The following is an 18,478-nucleotide window of genomic DNA, read 5'->3' as shown; positions in this document are numbered from 1 at the left end:
CCCTGTAGACAGGCCAATTCATCGGGGAACGAGTCTCTCTGGGCTCGCTGCAGTAGAAGCAATTCTGCTTCCTCGTAGTTAGCTGCTGACATATCAGCGGGGGACTTGCACTCCGGGTGGTACCGCAGGAATGTTCTTTGTTGTGCACTCTCTATGGACGTGCAATCGTCTATGTTAGGGTCGGTGGAGGCTACGGTGCTCAATCCACAGAACACAGACTTCTTATTTTCCACCTCCTCTGGACTTGCTTCCCTCGGGATAGGCATGGGCCACTGTCCTTCCGGGAGTCTTAGGAATGCGGGGCCGTCACTGTAGACATTGCGACGGGTGAGGTCATCCAGGGGCATCCCCCGGGTGATGACGTCAGCTGGGTTCTGTTTTGTATCAACGTAGCGCCACTCTGTTTCTCCGGTTAACTCTTCGGTTAAGTCTTGAATCTCGGTGACTCTGACTCCCACGAAGACTTTGTACTTGCATGAGTCCGATTTGATCCAGGCGAGTACCGTCGTGGAATCTGACCACAGGATTGTTCTAGACACCGGTGTGGTGAGCTCACGTTGGATGAGCGTGGCTAGGTGCGCTCCGGCTAGGGCTGCGCAGAGCTCTAGACGTGGGATAGATTGTTGCTTGCGTGGGGCTATTCTCGAGCGGGCGAGGACAAATGCTGTGTAGATCTCTCCCCCCTGGTCTTGGGCCCGCAAGTAGGCTACTGATCCGTATGCGACCTCTGAGGCGTCACTGAAGACGTGTAAGTCCATTTTACATGTCTCTGGCCTCACCGTGGGTGGGAAGTAGCTTCGGCGCATATTAACGCCTGGGAGTGAGTGGAGCTCCATCTCCCACTCTCTCCAGGTGGATGCAAGTTGTGCGGGAATGGGGTCGTCCCAGCCCTGGTCCTTGTCCCACAATGCTCGTACAATCATTTTTGCCCTGGTGGTGTACGGTAGAATACATCCTAGCGGGTCATATTGTCGGGCGAGTGTTGTGTACACACTCCGTCTGGTGGTCGGCGCCGCCGCCGGCCTTCCCTGCTCCGTAGTCAGGGGCTTGTGTCTGTAGTGAAGCGAATCTGTTTTGAATCGCCACACCAATCCCAGGGTCATCTCCTGGGCTTCTCCCGGGATTGTAGCCATCCAGGTCTCGCTGCTGGCTGCCTTGTCCTCGGAGGAGAGGCTGCGCAGTACTTGCGGATCGCTGCTGGCCCACTGCCTGAGATCAAAGCCGCCTTTGATCAATGAGGCGCGGAGTTTAATCAGGAGAGCCTCGGCTTCTTCTTGGGTTGAAAGGCTTTGTAGACAGTTGTCTACGTAGAAGCTGTTCTTTACGCTGTGTCGGACCTCTTCGTCCGCTGCTGGGTCCTCTGCTACATGTTTCTGTAGTGCAAATGTAGCACAGCAGGGGCTGCACGTCGTTCCGAAGGGGAGGACTTCCCATTGGTAGATGGCTGGGTGCTCATCTCCTGGCTTCTCTCTCCATAGGAACCGTAACAGGGGCTTGTCCGCCTCTACTAATCTCACCTGCAGGAACATTCCTTTAATGTCCCCGCTGATGGCCACCTTTTCCTGGCGGAAGCGGAGTAGAACGCCGAGTAGGGAGGGGCCGAGTGTGGGACCGGGCAGTAACTCTTTATTTAGATTTTGGGATCCGATCTGGTAGCTGCAGTTAAATACTATGCGGTCTTTACCGTTGTGATGGACCTTGTGGTGGGGCACGTACCACGATTCAGTGGTCTGGTCAGCCTCTTTAATGTCCATCTTTGTGACGTGTCCCGCTGTGATGAGCTTCTCAATCTCAGCGCGGTATACACTCTCTTGGGCGGGGTTCTTGGCTAAGCGCCGCTCCGTGTTCAGCAGGTACCGTTCTGTGGCGTCTGTCTTGGCGTGGAAAGTAGGCATTCCTTCTCGCCGCAGGAGTGGCGTGGCGTATCTCAACACGCCGTTGACCGGGACTCTCTTGGTCCCTGTCTCGAGGAGGTGAATGGCGTAAATGTCATCTTTAGAGCGAATGTCTTTCTTTCCGTTCTTAAAGGGCATTTGTTCCAAGGTCCATAGCCGCTCTACGTGTTGCAGGAGTGCGGTTTCTCCCTCTGTGACTCGGGAGTGGAGACATCTAGTGGCTGTACTTCGGTTGAGAGATTTGGCGAGCGGGCCTTGGAGAGTCCATCCCAAACGGGTCTCGACTGCTGCAGGACAGCCTCGGGGTCCGGTATGAACCCGGTCTATCGGGACAATGAGGTCTGCATGGTCGGAGCCTATCAACAGGGTCGGCATAGCATTGTCTATGAGCGGGATCGGTAACTTGCGCAGATGTGCATATTTCTCCATCAGCTTGGCGACGGGGTATGTGTACCGCGACAGTCCTATTTCTTGGCTGGTGAAAGCGTCTGTAATCTGGTACCGTCGCTCAGGCTGGCCGCTTGCTGCGATAGAGAATGAGACATTCTCGCCCTTTATCGTCTTCAAATCTCGTCTTATTGTCCGAATTGTCATTTGGGTTTCGCTTCCCCGCAGCCCTAGCTGGGCCGCAGCGGAGGCGAGCAGTAGGGTCTTCTCTGACCCGTCATCGAGGACGGCGTAAGTGTCCAGGACTTTATTCTGGTAGCTTAGTGTCACACGCACTACTTTTAGGAGTACTCGGGCTCCACTGCTGCTGGCGGGATCGATGTACATGACGCTCGCTTTGCGGCTGGATGGTGCAGGTGAAGGGCGCCGTCTGTTACTGTCGTGAAGTATGTCCAGATGGGCTCCATCGCACTTGGTGCACCTTTTCTTTAAGCGGCATTCGGCTGCCATGTGTGAGCGCGCACAGCGAAAACAGCGCTTGTTGGACTTTATCCATTGACCTGCTTCCTCCGCGTTCAGCTTGGGGAAGGAGTCACATTGCGCTAGCCAGTGTTCTTTCTCACAGTAGGGGCACACTATCTTCCACTTCTCCGTTCTGGAGGGGGTACTGTGGCTCCTGCTGCTCGGTACTGACTCCGATTGGTGCATCACAGTCACCGATCTTCTTCCATCATTTAGTCGTCTGGTTCCTTCTCTGGAGCCAGGGGTGCTCCGTCCGAATGTATCTAGCCGTAGGCTGCTGACTTCTCTCGCCAGGAAGTCTGCTAGATCGAGGAGGTTCGGTTCGGGGCCATTCGGGTCTCTGTGGTCCCTCTGCCGCCTAAAGCGCTCCTGACGAGCGGGCGGCAGCTTCTCCAGAATCCTTTCCACATTTGAGTTGGCGTAAAGTTCATGCCTCCCCTTCTCTCTTTGCGCTCCCAACATCCCTACCAGGGACTGCACTCAGATGGACAGGTCGTCCAGTGCTCGATTGTCTATTGCTGGGGGTAAGCGGTCGATGTGTCGGATCTCCTGGATCACGTAATCCCATATGCGCCCATACCTCTGGTCCAATGCTACCAGCGCTGCTGTGTATGGGGTGGTGGAAGTCGCGTAGGCGAGCGCTATATTATGTGCGCGGGGTACCTTTAAGTGCTTCAGTAGGATGGCGTATTTGTGGCGTTCATCCAATACATCCACCAACATGGTCTCCAGACACATGCGGAGTTCTGTATACTGGGCCCGGTCCTCTTGGGTGAAGTCGGGTACCATAGGCGTGCCAATGTATGACGCTGACTGTGGATACATCGGCGAGCGTTGGGGGAGAGGCCTCCTAGGCGAGTCTCCTCCCGCTCCTTGGTATGGGCTGGTACCGGCAGTGTACCATGGCCCGCTTGTCCAGGTGCTGTTCCTCGGTGCGGGTCGTGCGTCGTGCTCACCCGTGTATAGAGTCGGGGGTCTGTAGCGCAGCTCCGCGGGAGTATAGCCTGGGCTGTACCGGACCTCCTGGTCCGGTAGAGTACTGTGCTGTCTTCGGGCGTGGTTCTCCTCCTCTTCCTCTTCGTCTTCAGTTAGGTCATCCAGTGCTTGTAGTCTCTGGTTTAGCCTCTCCACAGGATATGCTGCTCCTTCCCGGTTGCTAGGTCTCGCTTGGACCGGTGGGGGGAGGTGGTCTGTGGGGGGTATAGACCTCGTCTGTTGGTCAAGTTCAGGGTTGTTTACTCGGCTAGGGGATGCCGCCCTGGAGGTGTGTCTAGACGAGTTCCTGGAGCCTCTGGCGGAGGGAGAGGGTGTTGTCCGTCTGATCAGCTGTTCTATTAGTTGCGACTGCTGTCTGTCGCGCGCTGCGTCCCGTTGAGCACCGGCTCGTTCTCGGGCCACATTCTCTTCCATCTGAATGCGTCTTATTTCTAGACGTATCTGCTCGTGTTCGCTTCGCTGCTGGATCTGCAGTCGGTCGCGTTCAGCAGCGGCGTTCAGGCTGATGAGGAAGGCCTGCTGTAGGGTCCTCTCTGCCTCGCTGGGAGAAGGCGGTTGTATAGGGGAGCCTTCCCTCGGGGTACTCCTTGCGGAGCCTTGGAGCTCTATCTCCACGGTGCTCTCCCCGTCCTCTTCCGTGCCGAGTTCTCTCTCGGTAGCGTTGTATTCCTCCCGGGACTCATCGGGGACTACTTCTTCAGTACTGGCGGGGTGTGAAGTCATGTCTGGTTCCCACTGGTCCCCACCGTGAACTTGGTCAGTTACATTAGAGCCCGTAGGGGCCTCTATGGTCGGGGTAGTCTGGGCGTTGGGGTTAGACATACTTTTACTTTCTAGTTTTACCGCGTTTACTGTTAGTAGAAGACTAGGTTGTTGACTGACAGCGTAAGCATCTAAGTACTGAGGGAGCCGTCGTTCGTGCTGCGGGCGTTGGTTAGGAGGATCGTTTCGTGGAGTGTTCATCATAGGCCATTTCAATATTAATAACACTATATTAATATTACACTAATTACCCTCCGGCTCGAAGGACCAATTGTAACTGAGGGGTACAATTCCCTGACTGTATTACTAGATATGATACTTACTACCACTACCTTTGTACTTAATATTCGGCCACCCAGTACACGGCATAAATATATTATCATAAACACTCTCACGTAGATGAAACGGATCCAACACAAATGTACGAAGTCGAAGTATGCGTTTATTACTACACAGCAATGGTGTGTAGAGCAAGCACTTAATCACTTAATTACATTTATGAATTGAAATAGTATGCACTTTTATGGCAAAGAGTATTCGTCGGTATATCAATAGAGAATGTCCAATCTCTGATGGCGCAGGTGGTAAATATACGACCTGGAATAGTTAAGGAATAACAGCAATGATACTTTAATGATTATAAGACTGGATACACTAAGGGGGGGTTAATCCGGTCGCTTGTAAGCCGACAGGAGTAGGAGGGGGGGGGGGGTAGAATCCGGCTGCCTCGTCCGGCCAAGGGTATCCCAGGTGAACCCACTGTAGTGCCGTTCAATGCGCCGGCGATCCTTGGACCACAGATGAAAGCAGGTGGACTCTTTGTGGGCCGGCTCTCTCCGGTCCACGGGGGAGAGACGTGAAGCGACCTCGTCTTGCAGAGCGTCTCCTCACCTTGCGTCCTCTCCAGGGGGGGGGGTTCCAACACACGGCAGTGTCGGGGGTCTTTATCCATGGAATAATCAAAGTATACAAAGCATAATCCGTGCCTGGGAAGGCGGGCTGTCGTCGGTAGAATAATCCGGTATACAGGTCCACTCGCTCGTCGGCTCTGGGGCTCCTCGGGTGCAGCTTCACATGGGGTCAACCACCCTGGGTAAGCAGCCAGTTCTCTGCCCGAAACGATGGGGTACTGACTACGGTAGTATTCTCACCGCACGAAGCACTATATATTAACAGACTATTATTAGCTTAATAGACTACGTCCAACTCGACGATATAGTGCCAAATATGACTATTCAAATATTAATATACACGATGTCTCAATACCGATGGTAGGCGAACTTGGCCTTACTCCCACACGTGGCGTCGCGGGGAGGCTTTACGTCTGTGACTCTATTGGAGGGTAAGAAACTGGACTGAAAAGAAAGTCCTACTTTAGTAGCGCAGTATATATACGCACTATGAACAAATAGTCCCATTAGTGGTGCGGTAGCCAGATTCCTACGCGGAACTAGGACTTGTTCGTACATGTGGAGCGGTACGTTTGAACTGGGTCTGAGGGTATGGCAGCCTGGCACCAAGGTCTCGACCAATAGTAGAATGGAGACTATTATGGGATGTTCAGTAGGCTAGAATGGACATTCAATGCATATTGTACAAGGAATATACAAGGGATATCAGGGAATATTAGAGAATATACAAATACAATTAAATATATATATATAAATAAATATATATATTCGGTTTAATCTGGCCCTTCACAACAAAGACCATTCAAGCAGCACGTTTTTCCTCGTGTTTTTGAAAATATACTGTAGAGATGAAAGCTGCAGCTGCTACTAGTGTGGACTGAATGGGCGGCAGCAAAGCGTTATGGAAATGCCAGTATTCTGTGGTTCTATTATGGGTTGTGGCAATAAATTTGACAAATAATAGCTTGCAGCAACGTATTGAAAAAATAACTATAAACTATAAATGTTCATTTTTGAAACCATGAACTTTAGTTCAAAATTTTGAATTATGAACTGAACTAGTTAATTAAAAAATGTGTGAACTGAACTGAACTAGTTCATGTAGAAAGTGAACTTTCCCAACACTGGGAATGGTAGAGTCCACAATGTAATACACGTTGCGTGCTATTACTCAGCATACCCGGCCTAGACGGCTCTAAAACCATACTTATATTCACCACGGTATAACACGGGAACGTATCGATGGAAAAAATATTAATTCTTTTTAGGGCTGACCCCTATTAATCGATTAGTCGACTAATCGGTCGAAAGGAGCCGTAGTCGACTGGCCAACCTCTTAGTCGAATATAATAAAAAAATATATATATCATTCTTCCCAGGAGAAAAGAGGCCTAGAAGCGTGGCTAACGCTAATGGCACGCATACCAGAGGCTAACTGCCTACAAAAACAGGCACAGAGGCACTGAAAGAGGATTTCACCCGTCTAATGAACACACTAGACTAGACAAATATCAAGATGTATCCATCAGTGGACCAATTGCATGCTTTTGCAGAGGACAAGAAGCCTTCAGTGGACTCCTTCAGACATTAAGCACCCCCATAGCCCAAATGGAATGAAAAAATAAATAAAAATTATACTTATTTTTTTTTGTTGACTAACAGCAAATTTTGGCCAATCCTAGTCGACCATCCAAATCCTTAGTCGAGGACAGCCCTAATTTTTTTGCATCTTGACCGGAAGAAACCCAGTGTCAAATGACTATAGTATTGAATCCATGGCTAGAATATAGATTTAGCTCTACAAACAAGGTGACCGTTTAAATGGGGTTAACCTGTGGCATCAGGGGTTAACGATGAGTAAGAGGCGTGGCACTGGAAGTGTTAATGAATATAACATCAGTTTCGTCAACGTAAATAATCCAATAAGGGCACGGTTGGTACGAAAGTGATGGTGACGTCTTGATGGAGCGTAGAGTGCCAAGCGGATGCAGACAGGCTACATTTATGATAAATGTTTTATTAATTTTTATGACTAGACATATACTATAATATTAGTGTAGCCTAATTATCTGCAACTGTGAAGAACAGAATCAATACACATAAGACATATATAATTCGAATGTTGATTTAGAATTGGAATGTCAACATTATGATGGAAGCGTTGGGTACAGCCCTAGTTGTGGTCTTCCTTTACTAACTGGTGAGTGTTTTGTGTTCGTAGTGAAGAGGGGAGCAGACTCATTTGACACAACTAGTATTTATTTCTCAAAATAACATGGCGACACAGTTCAAACCAGGCACAATGGCACTTCATGGCCAAGACAACATACTAGTCCAGATGCAGCCAACATCACAGCCTTTTGCCCCCTCAATGAAATGCATCCTTTATTAATAAGACGTTTACCAAGAGGGTCTATGAAGATGTATTATTATTATTATTGCTCACGGATATCATGTGCAGCTAATGGCACCTTCCTTCCGAACCAGTTAACTGTTGTGTTGTTGTCGAGTACAATACAAAAAAGAAACATCATCTTCAATAAACAAGACACACCAGTCTGTACAGTAGAGTTACAGTAGCCCGGTCTTCAGTTCCACGTTCACCAGATGATCCAGACGGAGACGAGTGGGATTCAACCCTGCAACCCTCCTGGTGTTTACAGTTGAAGCTCATTCAAGATTCAATTCCTGAGGCACGTATTTCAAAATGGTGCCTTTTTAGCGATATTTATAAGTGCCACACCTGATTTATATAGAAGTCAGAGCCTTGTTTATAGAAACATGTTGTCAAAAAATATACCAATGTGTGAACCTTATGTAGAAATTAACTTTTTTTTTATGAATTAGACAAATGTTGAATAAAGTCAGTTCTACACAAAGGGCCTCATTCATACAAAGGTGTTACAATCAAAAATACATTTGTGTAAGCAGAAATACATATATATATATTTTTACAAACTGGGTATTCCATGTGGAAATTCTACCTCATGATGTTTTCTGTTTTGATCCGTCTATTTGAACCAGGGTCTATTCTCTGTATGCCTTCAATCAGGCCCAGTTGTACTGGATATGAACCGTATGCGGAGTACTGTCAACAACCTGCTGTATATTTACTGACCATGTAAAACCAGATGTAGATATTGATGTAAAACCAGATGTAGATATTGATGTAAAACCAGATGTAGATATTGATGTAAACCCAGATGTAGATATTGATATCTACTGAATATCTATCGATGTGAAGACGATGTGAAAAGTAAGGCCTCTTCTCATGCAGCATCCAGGTGAAGACGAGACCCGCTGCTACAGTTCATAAGGACTGACCCTGGGTCTGTATCCAGGGTTAACCACCAGTCAGTGGCTGGTGCGCGGCCTCCTGGTCTGACCCTGGGTCAGTAGTTGGTGCGCAGCCTCCTGTTCTCCTCCTTCAGCTTCTCGATCTCCTCCACCAGCGCGTCGTTGACGGAGTATCTCTCGATCAGACCGTGGATCTCGTTCTGAAGCACAAGCATTAGAGGGCCGAGTGAGACGTGACCATCTACACTAAAGACGGTATATACACACGCATGTATAAATATATAAACTGCTGTGATATTACGTACCAGTTGAATGTAAAACTGCCGGACCATTTCAACTTGCAGGTTGACGACGTCTCTGTGACAGTTGTCTCTGAGGAGAGAGAGAGAGCAGCAGAGAGAGCAGCTTAAACCAAGTATCACACACACCCTCAGAGCATGGCTGTTACAAAATCAGGTCTGTGACCATTAGCAAGTCACGTCGCAGTCCAGCTGCCCAGCCCCCGTATGCTGGAGGACTCACCTGGAGGACTCTGACTCAGGGACAGACTCACCTGAAGTCCTCCAGGTCTCTGACTCAGGGACAGACTCACCTGAAGTCCTCCAGGTCTCTGACTCAGGGACAGACTCACCTGAAGTCCTCCAGGTCTCTGACTCAGGGACAGACTCACCTGAAGTCCTCCAGGGTCTCTGACTCAGGGACAGACTCACCTGAAGTCCTCCAGGTCTCTGACTCAGGGACAGACTCACCTGAAGTCCTCCAGGTCTCTGACTCAGGGACAGACTCACCTGAAGTCCTCCAGGTCTCTGACTCAGGGACAGACTCACCTGAAGTCCTCCAGGGTCTCGTGGATCATGTTCCGGATGAAGCTGATCTGCATGGCGCTGAGGGGAGCGCCCGCGCCCTCGGAGCTGATGGCCTCCGCGATGTTCTGGGACAGGGAGGACGCCACGGCTGCAGACGTCCCCGCGGGGCCTGGAGACACATTACATCATCACACTGGATTATATTTCACATTCAAAATTGACATTTGCTAGAATTTAGTAGAGCATTTTAAAGGGGAACTATTTTACAATTTCTTTCACTATTTGGGCACTTTTACACAATTCCTGTGAGTCTATGGAACACCTCTGTAAGGTTTTTTTCAAAAAATATTAATTGTTTTGTATTTCTAATCAAGTACTCAAAAACAAGATCTTAAGCCGTTTTGAGGCTGGGCTCCAACCACTGTGTGGCCTGGTGGCAACTGCCACATCAACTGCCACATTATTATGCAGCTGAGAAATCTCTGACATCACAGATATGCACATTTTCAGATGACTCAGTTCAGTGAGGGTGAATATTGTGAGAGGAGAATTGGAAGAATGCGCCAATATGAGGATTAGAGACATAGATCCTATTAATATAAGTCCACATAGCTAGGAAACAATGGTAAACACTGAAAAAGGCCATTTATAAGATAGTTCCCCTTTAAATTGGAATGATGGAAGACTGTGACCGCTCTCATTTCTGTGCCGTGATGTAGAAGGTGAAACACATCACTGTTCAACTGTGGCTTGTTTACAAGATCCAGTCTTAAAATAATAATAATAATATCTTAGATTTATATAGCGCCTTTCAGGAGATTAAAGCGCCTTAAAAGTCATTAAAGGTGCTATAGACAACATTTTTATGTAGAGTAATGGAGCTCCACAACATGGAGGTTAAATATAACTCTGAGCAGACAGAGAGCAGAGCAGGAGACGTCTGGAGCTCCACAACATGGAGGCGGTGAAGGTGAACGTCTGCGTGTAAAACCATCCTATATTACGTTGTGTTGTAGTGGGCGGGGCTCCGTCGGGAGGCGTGGTGTAGCTCATCGGGGCATGGATGCCATTGGCTCGTCTGAGGCTGGGCTCCGGGGTGAAGAAGGCAGGGGGGCCCTGATTGGCCTGGGCTGATGACGTGGGCGTGGCCTGACCCTCCACCTCCACACTGGAACCACTGCCTTGGTCGTGCTGTAAAATAAACATGAACAATGCAAACACTGTGTCAACTTAGTACGTCGGGTACATGTGACCTATAGGGAGGTGTGTGTTGGGTACATGTGACCCATAGGGAGGTGTGTAGTCATGGTCACGCCATCGCTGTTTCCGGCCGGTCCACCATCTTGAAATCGCAACGTATTTCCCCCATTGCCCATTTCTAAATCGTCTCGTTTAAAACAAATAAAGCATGGTGTACCTTTCTGTCCATATTCATCCACAAGCTATAGCTCAACATGAAAATATTCGCACTTAATCGTAAAATAATTACGTCTAATTTTCCAATGTGCATGCGGCAGAATTGTTACAATAGCCGATAATCCATTTTCCCAATGATACATCCCTATGCGGGTGGAGCTCGCGGGCGGTCCGAGGTGACGTCAGACTACACCTCCCTTGTTTCACAACCATAATGAATATGTTATTAGTCACACGCGTGTTTTAGGGTGAGGAGGAGGAGGAGGATTACGTGTGAGTGGGCTCCGGGCTCCTCCTCCTTGATGGCCGGGGGCGTCTGGAAGACGGACAGGGGGCTGTAGGAGCGGGAGCCGGGGGTCCCCAGGGGGGCTTTACGGTGGGCGGGTCCCCCAGAGTAGGAGGGGTCCAGATCTGGAAGCACAACTCAAGACACTCAGCGTGGCGGCACTACGCCATGGTGACTACAAACACATGGAAGTGGATACAGATCAGCCATCTTTTCTTTTCTTTTTTCCCCTCCTTTTTCCTCCGATTGTCCATCCCAATGTTAGTCGTTATGCCAATTCCCAATCCCCTTCCTGGTCGCTGCGCACTTACCCCCCACAGTCGGTCTGGGAGAGTGGAGGCTATCACGTGCTTCCTCCGACACACGTCTAGCCAATCAACCGCTTCTTTTCACCTGGCAGCGCGGACTCTCACTGAGAGGGCGTAGCGTGTGGAAGGATCACACTATCCCACTTAGATCCTATCCGCTCTGAGCAGGCGCCCCGACCGAACTGTAGGAGTCGCTGTTTACAACGACCCGGACCCACCCTGCCAGCTTCTCCCACCCTCTAATACAGCCAATTGTATTAGTGTGAACGGCCAGCCAAGCTGGTGACAACCCCGGAGCTGTGAGCTGGATTCTAACAGGCGAATCCAGCGTCTCCGGGGTTGGTGACGAACGCAATCTCCGTTACGCCACCTGACCGCCTCAGATCAGCCATCTTAACCCTTTCACTGCGACAACACACCGAAGGTTAACCCTTTCACTGCCACACAACAGCAGGTTAACCCTTTCACTGCCACACAACAGCAGGTTAACCCTTTCACTGCCACACTACCGACGGTTACCGTCGGTAGTGTGATAGTAAAGGGTTAACCTTCTGCCGTGTGGCAGTGAAAGGGTTAAACGTCCAGGAGGTGTTTCTGGTTAATGCCTCGGCTAGCTGGTTCATAGCCACTGGGATGGGTATCCATGTTGGTTCAGTTAAAGCGTGTTGAAAACTATAACAGGTTATATCAAAATCACTTTAAAGCAAGAGATGGAATGTGTAATAATTACCTTTGCTGCCACTTGAGAGATAGTTTCCTAAGGTTTTATAATCTGCAGAAAGATGACAACGGCAATCATTCATTCTGTTCTGCATGAAATACACTTAACTTCTGCTGTTAGAGAACAATGGGTCTCTCAACTCTAACCAGTAAATAATAAATCATGAAGGAATAACTGACAATAACAGGTCATTATTGTTATACAGTCAAAGTGCATGATATGTCATTTTATGAAATGGAGACGTCTGTAATCACTGGAGATATCATTGTTTGATCCGCAACTTGTGATATCAGTCAGTGTTGATATCGGCTGACCTTTAACCTGACTGAGACAGACACCTTTAACCTGACTGAGGGTGCTTTCTCACTCACCATTCGGGTCCGTTTCGTCCTCGTTCCGTCCTTGGGTGCGAACTTCCCCCCTCCCTCTCCCCCCTCTAGTTTGCGTACACACTCAGTCTTTTTTTGAGCTCAAGTAAGCTTGCCGTAGGCGAGGATGTCACCCTCGAAAATGTAAACACAGGAAGAGTGTTAACACGGCGGTGGAGACTGGATGCTGATATAAAAGAAACAAATAACCAATAAATATGAAGTTATATTTGAACCTCTGTTGTCAAGCCATGTCAATATAACCCACCCCCCTTTTCTCACAAATGGAACTGGTGTCGTGCAGTCCGCTCCAGGGTTAACGCTAAGCTAACGCTAGTTAGCTTAGCCTATTACTAGTCTATCTAGTCTACTAGACCTATCTACTAGTTAGCAGCTAACATTAGCCCATCACTCGCGGCAATTATATTGCATGTCAGTTGATGGAACTGGTGTCGTGGATTCCGCTTTGAGCGTTTCCCAGGGTTAACGCTAAGCTGTTCAGCAGCTAACATTATCCCATCGCTCGTGGCAATTATATTGCATGTCATTGATCTACTGGTCGATCACGGCCGACTGGTTGGGCACCACTGGTCTAATAGAAATAAATGCATTCGAACAAGAAACCAATGTATAGACATAGCAATGGCAAACAAAATTGCCAGGCCTAATGCAAGCCAGGGAAGTCTTGTGCTTTGTAACGTGGCTTCATGTTTTCATCCACTGAGCTGTGAGGCTCCACATGCTTGTTTGGTTGAGGTCTGAACTCGCAAATTGCCCATAAATATCGTTTTTGTGGGTATTGTCCAGTTGTTGCTGTGTGTTTTTATCTGCCCAAAATTCAAGCAAGTAACGACGTTGTGTGTGTCAGCAAGTTGATACAAAAGCCAGGTTCAGCGCCCCCAGGGACGGGGGGGGCGTTCTCACTAGGACAGACACACCCTTTTCTGATGCGATCCGGCTCTGATTCGACCCCGAATGGTGAGTGAGAAAGCACCCTGAGACACCTTTAACAAAATAATGCGTAACTTAAATCAGGTCACCAGAGGAAACCTACCGTCTCTGACCGGAGAGAAGATGTCCAGACTGCACCGGCCGCCACGCAGGACCTCCGGGCCCTCGGCCTCTCTGGAGAACAGGTCCACACTCACTGTACAGACACAAGACATCACACTCACTGTACAGACACAAGACATCTCACTGTACAGACACAAGACATCACACTCACTGTACAGACACAAGACATCACACTGTACAGACACAAGACATCACACTCACTGTACAGACACAAGACATCACACTGTACAGACACAAGACATCACACTGTACAGACACAAGACATCACACTGTACAGACACAAGACATCACACTGTACAGACACAAGACATCACACTGTACAGACACAAGACACCACACTGTACAGACACAAGACACCACACTGTACAGACACAAGACATCACACTGTACAGACACAAGACATCACACTGTACAGACACAAGACACCACACTGTACAGACACAAGACATCACACTGTACAGACACAAGACATCACACTGTACAGACACAAGACACCACACTGTACAGACACAAGACACCACACTACAGACACAAGACATCACACTCACTGTACAGACACAAGACACCACACTGTACAGACACAAGACATCACACTGTACAGACACAAGACATCACACTGTACAGACACAAGACATCACACTCACTGTACAGACACAAGACACCACACTCACTGTACAGACACAAGACATCACACTGTACAGACACAAGACACCACACTGTACAGACACAAGACATCACACTGTACAGACACAAGACATCACACTCACTGTACAGACACAAGACACCTCACTCACTGTACAGACACAAGACATCACACTGTACAGACACAAGACATCACACTCACTGTACAGACACAAGACACCTCACTGTACAGACACAAGACATCACACTCACTGTACAGACACAAGACATCACACTGTACAGACACAAGACATCACACTGTACAGACACAAGACACCACACTGTACAGACACAAGACACCACACTGTACAGACACAAGACACCTCACTGTACAGACACAAGACACCACACTGTACAGACACAAGACATCACACTGTACAGACACAAGACATCACACTCACTGTACAGACACAAGACATCACACTGTACAGACACAAGACACCTCACTGTACAGACACAAGACACCTCACTGTACAGACACAAGACATCACACTGTACAGACACAAGACATCACACTCACTGTACAGACACAAGACATCACACTGTACAGACACAAGACACCACACTGTACAGACACAAGACATCACACTTACTGTACAGACACAAGACATCACACTGTACAGACACAAGACATCACACTGTACAGACACAAGACATCACACTGTACAGACACAAGACATCACACTGTACAGACACAAGACATCACACTGTACAGACACAAGACATCACACTGTACAGACACAAGACACCTCACTGTACAGACACAAGACATCACACTGTACAGACACAAGACATCACACTGTACAGACACAAGACATCACACTGTACAGACACAAGACACCACACTGTACAGACACAAGACATCACACTCACTGTACAGACACAAGACATCACACTGTACAGACACAAGACATCACACTGTACAGACACAAGACATCACACTGTACAGACACAAGACATCACACTGTACAGACACAAGACATCACACTGTACAGACACAAGACATCACACTCACTGTACAGACACAAGACACCTCACTGTACAGACACAAGACATCACACTCACTGTACAGACACAAGACATCACACTCACTGTACAGACACAAGACATCACACTGTACAGACACAAGACATCACACTGTACGGACACAAGACATCACACTGTACAGACACAAGACATCACACTGTACAGACACAAGACACATCACTGTACAGACACAAGACATCACACTGTACAGACACAAGACATCACACTGTACAGACACAAGACATCACACTGTACAGACACAAGACATCACACTGTACAGACACAAGACATCACACTGTACAGACACAAGACATCACACTCACTGTACAGACACAAGACACCTCACTGTACAGACACAAGACATCACACTGTACAGACACAAGACATCACACTGTACAGACACAAGACACCACACTCACTGTACAGACTCAAGACATCACACTGTACAGACACAATACATCACACTGTACAGACACAAGACATCACACTGTACAGACACAAGACATCACACTGTACAGACACAAGACACCACACTGTACAGACACAAGACATCACACTGTACAGACACAAGACACCACACTGTACAGACACAAGACATCACACTGTACAGACACAAGACATCACACTGTACAGACACAAGACACCACACTGTACAGACACAAGACACCACACTGTACAGACACAAGACATCACACTCACTGTACAGACACAAGACACCACACTGTACAGACACAAGACATCACACTGTACAGACACAAGACACCACACTGTACAGACACAAGACATCACACTGTACAGACACAAGACATCACACTGTACATACACAAGACACCACACTGTACAGACACAAGACATCACACTGTACAGACACAAGACATCACACTCACTGTACAGACACAAGACATCACACTCACTGTACAGACACAAGACATCACACTGTACAGACACAAGACACCACACTCACTGTACAGACACAAGACATCACACTGTACAGACACAAGACATCACACTGTACAGACACAAGACATCACACTGTACAGACACAAGACACCACACTGTACAGACACAAGACATCACACTGTACAGACACAAGACACCTCACTGTACAGACACAAGACACCACACTGTACAGACACAAGACATCACACTGTACAGACACAAGACATCACACTGTACAGACACAAGACATCACACTGTACAGACACAAGACACCACACTGTACAGACACAAGACATCACACTGTACAGACACAAGACACCACACTGTACAGACACAAGACATCACACTCACTGTACAGACACAAGACATCACACTGTACAGACACAAGACATCACACTGTACAGACACAAGACATCACACTGTACAGACACAAGACATCACACTGTACAGACACAAGACATCACACTGTACAGACACAAGACATCACACTCACTGTACAGACACAAGACATCACACTGTACAGACACAAGACACCTCACTGTACAGACACAAGACATCACACTGTACAGACACAAGACATCACACTGTACAGACACAAGACATCACACTGTACAGACACAAGACATCACACTGTACAGACACAAGACATCACACTGTACAGACACAAGACATCACACTGTACAGACACAAGACATCACACTGTACAGACACAAGACATCACACTGTACAGACACAAGACATCACACTCACTGTACAGACACAAGACATCACACTCACTGTACAGACACAAGACACCTCACTCACTGTACAGACACAAGACATCACACTGTACAGACACAAGACACCACACTGTACAGACACAAGACATCACACTCACTGTACAGACACAAGACACCACACTGTACAGACACAAGACATCACACTCACTGTACAGACACAAGACACCACACTGTACAGACACAAGACATCACACTGTACAGACACAAGACACCACACTGTACAGACACAAGACACCACACTGTACAGACACAAGACATCACACTGTACAGACACAAGACACCACACTGTACAGACACAAGACATCACACTGTACAGACACAAGACATCACACTGTACAGACACAAGACATCACACTGTACAGACACAAGACATCACACTGTACAGACACAAGACATCACACTCACTGTACAGACACAAGACACCACACTGTACAGACACAAGACATCACACTCACTGTACAGACACAAGACACCACACTGTACAGACACAAGACATCACACTGTACAGACACAAGACACCTCACTGTACAGACACAAGACATCACACTCACTGTACAGACACAAGACACCTCACTGTACAGACACAAGACACCTCACTCACTGTACAGACACAAGACATCACACTCACTGTACAGACACAAGACATCACACTGTACAGACACAAGACACCACACTGTACAGACACAAGACATCACACTCACTGTACAGACACAAGACACCACACTGTACAGACACAAGACACCACACTGTACAGACACAAGACACCACACTGTACAGACACAAGACATCACACTGTACAGACACAAGACATCACACTCACTGTACAGACACAAGACACCACACTGTACAGACACAAGACATCACACTGTACAGACACAAGACATCACACTGTACAGACACAAGACATCACACTGTACAGACACAAGACATCACACTCACTGTACAGACACAAGACACCACACTGTACAGACACAAGACATCACACTGTACAGACACAAGACACCACACTGTACAGACACAAGACACCACACTGTACAGACACAAGACATCACAATGTACAGACACAAGACATCACACTCACTGTACAGACACAAGACACCACACTGTACAGACACAAGACATCACACTGTACAGACACAAGACATCACACTGTACAGACACAAGACATCACACTGTACAGACACAAGACATCACACTGTACAGACACAAGACATCACACTCACTGTACAGACACAAGACATCACACTGTACAGACACAAGACATCACACTGTACAGACACAAGACATCACACTGTACAGACACA

The 18,478-nt window shown here is 47.9% G+C and overlaps 1 protein-coding gene across 2 annotated transcripts in view; it reads right to left on the bottom strand.

The window, feature by feature from the left end:
- Nucleotides 1-7,720: 7,720 nt before the first annotated feature.
- Nucleotides 7,721-18,478, bottom strand: part of nedd1 (NEDD1 gamma-tubulin ring complex targeting factor) — a 50,709-nt gene continuing 39,951 nt past the window's right edge. For both annotated transcript variants that reach the window (XM_084316127.1, XM_084316128.1), the window contains exons 11-17: nt 13,730-13,822; nt 12,317-12,358; nt 11,264-11,403; nt 10,581-10,767; nt 9,598-9,745; nt 9,076-9,142; nt 7,721-8,970 (exon numbers count right to left, since the gene is read on the bottom strand). In XM_084316127.1, coding sequence (XP_084172253.1) covers nt 8,866-8,970; nt 9,076-9,142; nt 9,598-9,745; nt 10,581-10,767; nt 11,264-11,403; nt 12,317-12,358; nt 13,730-13,822 — 782 coding nt within the window. In that variant the 3' untranslated portion in view covers nt 7,721-8,865. The remainder of the gene's footprint in view (nt 8,971-9,075; nt 9,143-9,597; nt 9,746-10,580; nt 10,768-11,263; nt 11,404-12,316; nt 12,359-13,729; nt 13,823-18,478) is intronic.

Source organism: Notolepis coatsorum, assembly GCF_963971535.1.
Source record: "Notolepis coatsorum genome assembly, chromosome: 6".
Taxonomy (NCBI): domain Eukaryota; kingdom Metazoa; phylum Chordata; class Actinopteri; order Aulopiformes; family Paralepididae; genus Notolepis; species Notolepis coatsorum.
The sequence above is the reverse complement of the archived record's forward strand: the minus strand, read 5'-3'. Positions and strand labels throughout refer to the sequence as shown.